This window comes from Opisthorchis viverrini, assembly GCF_000715545.1.
Source record: "Opisthorchis viverrini unplaced genomic scaffold opera_v5_248, whole genome shotgun sequence".
Taxonomy (NCBI): Eukaryota; Metazoa; Platyhelminthes; class Trematoda; order Opisthorchiida; family Opisthorchiidae; genus Opisthorchis; species Opisthorchis viverrini.
In genome coordinates, this window is record NW_008751903.1 from 648,012 (window position 1) to 657,942 (window position 9,931).

The following is a 9,931-nucleotide window of genomic DNA, read 5'->3' on the forward strand; positions in this document are numbered from 1 at the left end:
GCCAACCGATGTCAGTGGCGTTCTTGTTGTCAGTTTCTGTCCAGATTGCCTGAGTGAATGTCTGGAGGTGTAGGCACCTCGGAATGATTGTGGTAAGCTAGCGCTAAGTCCCTTCCCTGCCCACCTCTACTCTTTTCTTTACAATAAGGCTTTCAAATAAATCACGGTTGTACGGCCGTGAAGCATCGGTGTTGGACACTGATGTCGTGCTGTCGATGATGACGATAATGATTCTGAAGACGAGATCCTGAAAGCAATTCGTCCGTCCATTGTCTTTTTAATGACATTACGGCAACATTCCAACGCCTGTTTGACATCATCATCATCAACATCAGTGACAGCAAAGTCATTATTGACATTAGTGTTTCATTGTCATCTAACCGCAAAGTTGATCGAATTATACGAAGAACTAAGAGTGAAAAGAAGAGGTGAGCGAAAGAGACTGGCGCTGGTCCATCTCAGGCATTATGTGGGCTTACATCGCCAAACACCAAGTCAGACAATCTGGAAACTGACAGCACGGACGCTAGTGACATCATATGGCCGGCATTTCTTGTAATGCCTCCACCAAAACGCAGGATGGGTCACAGGGACCCCATCCTGGAAGGCGCGTATCGCACCGAAACTCTTCGTCATCTCGTTCAAACCTTTCTGTCAAGTCATACATTGTCCACCTCGCGGTTCGCTCTATTCTGAAGGAGGCAGGGAGAACAATTCTCATCTCGATAGACGATACTTCGGCGTGCGTAGCATATGACTGAGCCACCGCAGTTGATGGTGCTGGATTGAATTACCCGATACCTCTGTATTTGTAACGCAGTACTCATAAGGTTGCTGAAAATTCGTCGACAGCCCACGACCGGTTTCGCCCTTCTTGGGCGAGAGAATTCAGCTGGATTCCACCAAAACGCGGATGGGTCACAGGGACCCCATCCTGGAAGGCGCGTATCGCACCGAAACTCTTCGTCATCTCGTTCAAACCTTTCTGTCAAGTCATACATTGTCCACCTCGCGGTTCGCTCTATTCTGAAGGAGGCAGGGAGAACAATTCTCATCTCGATAGACGATACTTCGGCGTGCGTAGCATATGACTGAGCCACCGCAGTTGATGGTGCTGGATTGAATTACCCGATACCTCTGTATTTGTAACGCAGTACTCATAAGGTTGCTGAAAATTCGTCGACAGCCCACGACCGGTTTCGCCCTTCTTGGGCGAGAGAATTCAGCTGGATTCCAGGTGAGTCTCTCGAAAAAACCAAATTAGTTTGCAAATGACTGTATATTCGCTAATGCCTGATACCTCATTATGAATTCGTTGACGCCATCCGATATCAGCAACGCTCCTGAGGCATCGGTGGTCAAGAACCTGAAGACGCCTCACACTGCCTGTTCGCCAAGGCTGTATGCCGTTCACCTACATAGGCAAGAACGGTCTGTCGCAGCTACATCAGTTTTCACGGGTTGCATGTCTAGGAATACTAAGGAAACGCTGTGCGTTGCCAAGCAACGAAAATGCTAGACAGATGAGTATTGAAAGCCAGTATCTATGTGCTCAAGATACATGAAAACAAAGGAGGATTGTGAAAAATCTGTTCGTTCTTGTCTTTGTTCTACTCGGATGCACCGCACAAAAATGGCACTTCTGGAAGATTTCTTGGCAGGATGACAGGGCTTCTGTCATAACCACCTTTAACCGTTTGGTCAAAGTGGAGCTGTTAACAAAATCTGCTTGGAGTTAAGCGACGGGTATTGGATATTCTTAACATTTTGGCGTGTGGTGTCAGTTAGCCTGGGTAGATCAGAGCACAGCAACACCCAGAGACATAGGCTTGTGAACCGTGCAATCGATCGACCGCAATTTCACCCTGAAATAGTAGTATAGTGGAACTTAGCTGCCTTCCGAAGACAGATACTCAAAGCACAGGACCTGATACGGTTGAATTCCTCCTCTGTTCAGTAAACGTGATCAGAGTGGTCATCCTACAATTATGTGAGAACGAGTTAATGACTCGCCAAATTTCTGTCAAGAATTTTGAATGATCTCAGACAAAGCTTCCAGTCGATTTTCAAGGTCAGATTACCGCTAATCTAATAGGAATCCTCTATTTACCTTTGCTAAACCTGAAGGAACCCACTACGTTTTCAAGCGTTCAAAAGTGTGGCGGTTAGTCGCCTACAGAACGCAACCGATAAGGTCGTTTGTCGTGAACACTTCATGGTAAAATAGAGGTAGTTTTGGCCTTCCCTGTAGGATTTCAAAGAGAGGCGCAATGAAGTAAATCTGTTCTACTGTTAGGATATATGCGTAACCGCGACGAACTAAACCAATGATTGGAAGATGTGACCTGTTGGTAAGAACGACCTCGGTCCGAGAGGGCTATCACGTAACACAAATATTGTACATCTGGCTGCTGGTAATGTGAGCAGATCTGGAGATCTTGAAGGAGATTTCGTCCTGTCAGTGGGGTCAATTTGTGCTGGGAAACCGCGAAGCACTGTACACGTTTCGTCCATACTGAGAATCATCAGCAGTGCGCGAAAGTTCGGCTTTGCCGAGCTCTGAACTATAGACATCTGATGTGCGAGACTAGTGTGGAACTGATTTTCTGGCAGCAAATGTCAGGCGGAATTGGGTTATCATGACCGACCGCTCGTGCCGAACTGTTCGTACCGCGAACCAGTGATCGTCCTGGATGACGGATCTACTCAGCCACATGACAAGACACCCCGATCGGGTTCGACAAGGATGCTTCCGTCTCCTTTGTGATGTGACATTTAATCCACGAGAGAAGGATGTTACCCGAAAACCCATACGGAATGTTTTGAAATTACAGAATTCCTGTAACAATTGGTGCGGCGATGTAAGAAACTACATAGAAAGTTTTGTGCACCGAGCCAGTACACGTCAAACTGCCTTTACTGAAAAGAATTGCACGAGAGTTTCGAATAAAATTTGACACGCGCATTGTGCACGTACCACTTGTATCTACTGGTTCGAGTAGGCTCCCACGTGATCAGCTATCGAATAATCGATCAATGATCACATGATGGAAACACACATGTTTCTTTTCGATATAGCGCCGTGCGAAAGTGGGGCATAACAAATCGAACAAAGGACCATATGTAGGGATCCTTTTGCTCAGCCAATGAGAGTGATGGAAGGCCGAGGCAAGCCACTTTCTGTTCTATGGCTGTACAGATCTCAACGTCTAAGAATAATATATTGACGAGCTTATCGGCGTCTCATTTGAATATGCCAAGTATTCGGTCATTCTGAACGAACTGCTGAAGAGAGGAGCAACGGTGATCGACAGACAACAGATGGAATAATTTTCACCCTTTATCGATTTCTCCAAAAGCCCATATAGACTCCGGAGTAATCAGTTTCAAGTAACAGAAGCTCTGATATGGGGAAACACACTCCGTTGCCTACTGATGAGCACCAGAGAAGGGGTGAAGCCGGTCGACGGCTGCTAAACGCCTTTCAACAATGAACAGCAGGGTAAAGATGTAGAAGAGGTGCAAGCAGTATGAGGAGATTCCGTAACTCCAACTGGGATTTGATTATACAATGGGAACCATTCTACCCTGACGAGATGAGAAGCGTTGGACATTCTTGTCAGGGTCACCATCAAATTCATAGAGTGATTCGGAAAACGGAACTTTCAGGTTGGTGACTGAAATCTGAATTTGCCTCCCAGAATCTCTTCAAACTATCGTAGCCTAGAAGTAACTTCTTCGGGTCACACACACCTGAAACAGCAGTCAAGTATTGGTCACGTGATGTGAACTGCGTGACAGGCGGATGGAAAGTAAGAGTCGTTCAACTGTAGCGCCTTTCGGTGCCAGCTGCCATGCCACCCGAAGGTTGCACGAGAGCTGGGATACTGCCAAGCCTAGACAGGGGAGGTCGAGAGGCAGGGGTCGGGTTCGAACCAGAGATCTTCCGGTCAGTAAATTCGCGCTCTAACCACTTGGACCATCTCGCCCCGTTCATGCGCTGAACGACCACTTGTACACAAACGAAGCGGAATTCAGCTACGAACCTGAAGGTAACTGGTTCGAATCTACCCATAGATTTGCACTGATGTTTTCGAATGGGGCTGAAACAGTTTAAAAGTGCTTTGAGGCTTTTCAAAATAGGTGGACTTCATTCGTCGGATTTCAGTTCCTTGAACATTCCTTACCGAACGGTGGATAATGCATGAGCTTCGTTAAATCCACCAAGTTCTGAAGAGCAGACATTTTTGCCCCAGAGGCTGGTGGAAGCACATGAATTATCTAAAACCGGAGCGGTCGGTTTCAGTAGATATACTCACTTGTGCGTAGTGCGTTATGTCCAAGTTGTAAGAACCGCGTACTTGTCGTACAGTGGATATAGCCGATGATTTGGGGAGGTGGGGCAGGTGGTTACGCATGGGAAACGGGAGCTGACATAGTTGATGCGTAAACACGGGGTTTTCAGTGGGGGTTGGGAAGGGAGCTATGCATTGAAGGCAATAGCTCGGACTCAAGAGCGCCATTGAGGGCGCGACTGGGACCCGTCCAAAGGTCCCCATTCAGGAAGACGGCGATAATGCTCTTCAAGAAATATATCAATCACCATTACTTGTAGCCAGAACACAACGATCATACATTTTCGGCCCAAAAGGCGACACTATTACTCGACAGATCCGGCTATTTCTGAGGAACGACTAGCCTGTGATATCTTCTAGACACCGTGGGAGACGTTGTCAACGACGGATAAATATCGTGGCCTAATTTCGGACGTTTCCACTTGGCAATGGCAGAACGAAAAAGGGCTGTGAGACAGGTCGATTTCCGCTTCTCTAATTACTTGACTTAATCAACAGTGGGATCAGTTTGCTCGTTTCGCACGTGTTCACTCTCCGGAAAATCCCTGTGTTACTGACTAAACGTTGTTGCGGGATACGAGCAAGGGTTTAGAGGTACAGACACGCCGAAAGACCTGTTATCTGGAAGTAAGTTGTCTCAATGAGATACGCATCGGGGCAGTTCCTTGCGCAACGTTGTCGAACTAATTCGCTTGTGTTTTCGGTCTCAATACACCAGACACTGTTACTTAGTGAGAGCGTACGTTTGCTGTTCACCAACGACACGTTTTCTAGACGGCGTTGACAGAGAACGGCTGTTACAGTGTTTTCATACCAATACAGGTTAAAAATAGTGCGTTTCGAAGTCACGAACCACACACGATTCACAAACGTGGACAACGTACGTAGACAGGTATGCCTGTACTCAGTACAGTTCAATAAGCTGATGATAAAGCGATTGGCTGCAGCTATCACGTGCCAGGTACAAACTATACAGTGGAATCAAAAGGAATGTCATGATTCACTTCAAAATGTTCGAAATCGTTCGGCTGTAGCACCCTTCCGGTACCTAGCTGCCATGGCATACGAAGGAAGCACGAGAGCTAGGATACTGCCAGGTTACCCAAGCCTAGACAGGCGAAGTCGAGAGGCAGGTTCGAACCATGGACCTTCCGGTCAGTGAATCCGCGCTCCAACCACTTTGTCCATCTCGCAAGCGTTTGTTTCGAAAACGCATTGTTCCAGAAGTCCTTCCTTCAGTTGCTCGCGTCATTCACTCGTTCCTTCGAGAGCTCGAGATGACTTAGTGCAGAAGGCGCGTAGTTACTGACCTGAAAGTCCTTGGTTCCCAGCCCAACTTCTGCATATGGACTACTTCTGTCTAGGTTTTGACAGTCTGGCAGTATTTTAGCCCTGGCGCTTCCTTCGGGTGGATGGCAGTTAGGCACTGAAAGGGTGTCACAGGACTCAATCTGGAGTAACGTTCCACAACTAAAGTCCTCTTTCCAACAAGGGCTCACTCTCGTGGAAATGAGTCGTCAAACTTGTAGCGGTCACATCCTTGTTCATTCAATCAACTTCGCTTAATTTGCTTGGTGCATCCGTGCTCACCAGATCACGCGACTCCTTTGTCCGGCAAACACACAAATCACGTGACAAAACCATGTCCCGCTCGCAAGGTCGACCAACAGGCCAGTCCCCGTCCTGTACGCGTCGAAACGATTGTATTCACATTATACACACGTCAAAACCTTCTATATATAGGAAGACAAAACGCAGTCACCACAGGAAGTCAACCCAAATCCACAAGTCCACGGACAATTAGGGAACACATGTAGCAGCTATCCTGAGGAGAAAACATGTTCCCGCACCCAGTCTTTCACCAAGGAATTCCCAAAAACGATAAGTTCCCCTTTTGACTTGCTCCACCAATCGCATTGCATTGATTTTATACATGGTGCAACTCGCCACCGTAAACTACTATCTACCATACATTTGCAAATCAATTTGGTTCTCACGAGAGACTCGACTGAATCTCTCGTTTATGATATTCTACAACTGAATGTGCTGCACACAGGTCGCTTCATGTTTCAGTTGGCACGATATTCGAGATATCGCAGTATATTTTCACGAAGGAAACTACTCACAAGGTTGCTGAAAACTTTTCGACAGCCCACGACCAGTTTCGACCAAATTGATTTGCAAATGAGTGCATTTCTAGAAAACAGTCTAATTCGGGTTCAGGTAGACGGAAACTCGGGGAATGCGCCTACCTGACGAGCCCCAAGAAGGGCGAAACCGGTCGCGCGTTGTCGACTAGTTTTCAGTAACCTTGTGAGTAGTTTGCTTCATTCAAAGAATACTATCTACCATATCAAAAACTGTCACCAGTGCATATACCTTCATCATCAACTGCACACTAATAAGCTCACGGGGAATGTTGGCCACCAAGTGATCGTGGCTAAGTGGGGGGGAGTGTTATGATGGGTTCGCCAGGGAAGTAATCTTGTTTTGGTAGCGCAGAAAGACCTTAACTACTCGGCACTGTTTAGTCCTCGCTAAATAGAAAGTCTACGCGCAACACAACATGACGCTTTCGGAGGAGTTGATTCCATCTTCTCCCCTGTCTGCTCGAGGAACAATAGAAGTAGCGACGTGGATGTTTCTGATAACTATGTGAAAATGAACAACGTGGCCAGCAGAAAATCTGCCAGTGACCGATATGTGTCTCCAGGCACAATTCGTAAAAGGTGATGGTGGGCGGACAGAGTAGGAAAAATAGAAACGCCAAGAGCAATTTAGTCAGACAAAATCACGAAACGTTCGTCAGATCTGAAGTGAACAGGCAAAGCAGATTAGTGAATGCGTTAGGTGGGGATTTTTCGTGACTGGACAGATACAACAAGGGGAACAGCGAGGAGATCAGTCTCATTTCTTGTTGGTTAGCTGTTGAAATCTTCTTTGAAGTTCATCGAAATCTTGGTCATCGTTGCCACCTTCGTCTGAAGTTGAATCTGAGTCACGTGGTGGGACCGCCACAGAAGGATCTGCACTTGGTACCGGTGGATCAGGCGACCCGACAGGACCAACAGGGGGTAATGGAGGGTGCGGGTTTTTCTCGGGGAACATGGCTGCATCATAGGCTGGAGGAGGGGCTGGTTGATAGCCTGGAAAAAGACGGAAAACTGATTGGACCGATACGGATTTGATTGGCAGCCGGCTATCATCAAATGGAAGATGTGAGTAGTGTCCAAATGCTTTAGTTTGGAGTAAAAAATACTTGATGGATTTGGAATGGTCATTTGTTGATAGCCTTCGCAAGTGGTTCACCACCAAAAGAGTATACCGCAGCTATGTTCCCAGTCAATGACAGAGTCATCAACTATTCAAGTACCAGAAAAGACCTCTTTTGAGACAGCCCCATGGGATCGACCTCAATCGGAAGGTACATTCAAAACAGGGTTTGGTCCCCTAAATAGCGTCTGACTAACTCGCGACAGAGACTACGGGATAGCCCATGTTCTTTGTCGTCATTTCGCTTCCCATGTGCAGTGGTGAATGATTTCCGGTTGGCAAGTGACAAACCTTAGAGGTCAATTTTAGAATTAAAAAAAACATTATTCTGGTCGAGTGGCATGAAAACACTAGAATGATGGGCGCAAAAAAATAGAAGAGTATCCCATGGTGTTGGCTGGTTCAAAGGGGTTTCGACCATACACTTTAGTTGGTTCACTGCAAACCTTTATGAACTGCTGCGCTATGTACTTACTAAATGTGTCGATATCCATCTGACGGACGCTTCCCGATTAGCGTTTTAGGACAGCTCAGTGTCCAGCACCAGAAGTTGCGTTGGTTGGGACATGTGTTGCGTATGCCAAACTATCGTTTGCCGAAGAGAGTGCTGTTTTCCATGCCCAATTCAGAGTGGCGTAAACAGACAGGTGGCCAACCCTTGACTTGGCAGAGGAGTATGAAGGAGATCACGAAACACTTGGGTGCTGTCGGTGCTACTCGCCTTCCAGGATGGGGAATGCGTGATCCTCACTGTGCTTGGTTGAAGACACTATAAGATATGGCTGCCAACCGATGTCAATGGCGTTCTTGTTGTCATTTTCTATCCAGATCGCCTGAGTGAATGTCTGGATGTATAGGCACCTCGGAATGATTGCGGTGATCTAGCACTAAGTCCATTTCCCGTCCACCTTTACTCTTTTCTTTACAATAAGGCTTTCAAATAAGTCATGGTTGTACGGCAGTGAAGCAGTGGTGTCGAACACTGTGTCATGCTGTCGAGGATGACGATGATGCACGGTGCGAAACAACTAACCGGGAGGTCCGTCGTTCGAAGCCAAACCCAGCAACCACGAGTATCCTAGCCCTCGTGCTGCCTTCAGGTGACATAGTACATAGGCAACGAAAGTGTTTTGGTCACTTGAAAATCTCTGTGATTCAGAGAAGAAGCCAAGTCTGGGTGACATGAGTGAGGGGTTGCTCTGTTTCATTATCCCACTCTCCTGCCTGGTGGGGGCAGCAACTGGTAATATTCAGAATCCTGAAGTCTGGATGTACTGCTGGTCGCGTTTATGTGCTGAGCTGATGCAGAAAAACCACATTAAAGCTCCCATCTCCTGAACACACGTCGCCTGAAAGCACTGGAACGATTAGTTATTCGCGATTCAGAATCAGTACAATCATTCCGAGGTATCTGCACCTCCAGAACGGACAGCAAGAACACCAATCGACAGCGGCCATATGTTACAGCCTCTCCAATCACTCACACGAAGGGGAATCAAGCAGACCTATCCTGGATTCTTTTTGCACTTGGAATGGAATACTGAAGAGAATTTCGGTGTTGACTGCCGCTGAGGTTTTTCACCTGTTAAACAAATACCACTCGATTCCATGCATATGACATGGAATAAACGTGAAAAAGACAGGCGGTTTAATAATTTTATCGCCTGGTGTGTACACACGGATGTTATGTGAAAAAACGTTCAGCTGCAGCACCCTACTGGTGCCTAGCCACCATGCTACCCGAAGGAAGCACGAGGGCTGGGATACTGCCAGCTTGCCCAAGCATAGACAGGGGGAGTCGAGAGGCAGAGGTCGGGTTCGAACCACGGACCTCCCAGTCAGTAAATTCGCGCTCTTACCACTTGGGCCATTTGAGGAGCTGAAATAATGTCGTTTCTTGTAGACCCAATTCAGGGTAACGAAATGGATGCGATTAGTTGCACGCACCCAAAAACATCGGTCACCGCTGTGATGAAGTGCAACCGAAATATCGAACAGGTAATTAAGAATAACGCCATGTGATGGTCATTAGTTTTATTCTCTGATTGCAAACGTTTCTCACCGAGCGAGGTGACATCATCACTGCATTGTTAGGGTGCGTAGCGATGGGTCGGTGGTTGAGCTGAGTTGAGTACTGTTGCATGCGTGTCAATATGCATGCTGCTAACCCGGGTTGACCTTCGATCAGTCGGGCGGTTCCATTAGTTGCTCTGTTATCCTGTGTCTTGTTTGATCGATGATCTTTGAGCGATCTTTGAGCTTGATCTCCCCTGCCCTCGTATTCTGGTCGACCCCTCGGGGGG

General features: G+C 47.1%; 2 protein-coding genes across 2 annotated transcripts in view; both read right to left on the reverse strand.

Moving 5' to 3' along the window:
* T265_08953 (hypothetical protein) overlaps positions 1-4,523 on the reverse strand; it is a gene marked incomplete at both ends in the record, with an annotated part of 12,240 nt that extends 7,717 nt beyond the window's left edge. Inside the window, 2 exons of the mRNA XM_009174896.1 lie at positions 4,188-4,281; positions 4,320-4,523. Of these exons, the coding sequence (XP_009173160.1) occupies positions 4,188-4,281; positions 4,320-4,523 (298 nt within the window). The remainder of the gene's footprint in view (positions 1-4,187; positions 4,282-4,319) is intronic.
* A 2,404-nt stretch (positions 4,524-6,927) lies between these two features.
* Positions 6,928-9,931, reverse strand: part of T265_08954 (hypothetical protein) — a gene marked incomplete at both ends in the record, with an annotated part of 20,597 nt that continues 17,593 nt past the window's right edge. Inside the window, one exon of the mRNA XM_009174897.1 lies at positions 6,928-7,501. Within this exon, the coding sequence (XP_009173161.1) occupies positions 7,263-7,501 (239 nt within the window). The remainder of the gene's footprint in view (positions 7,502-9,931) is intronic.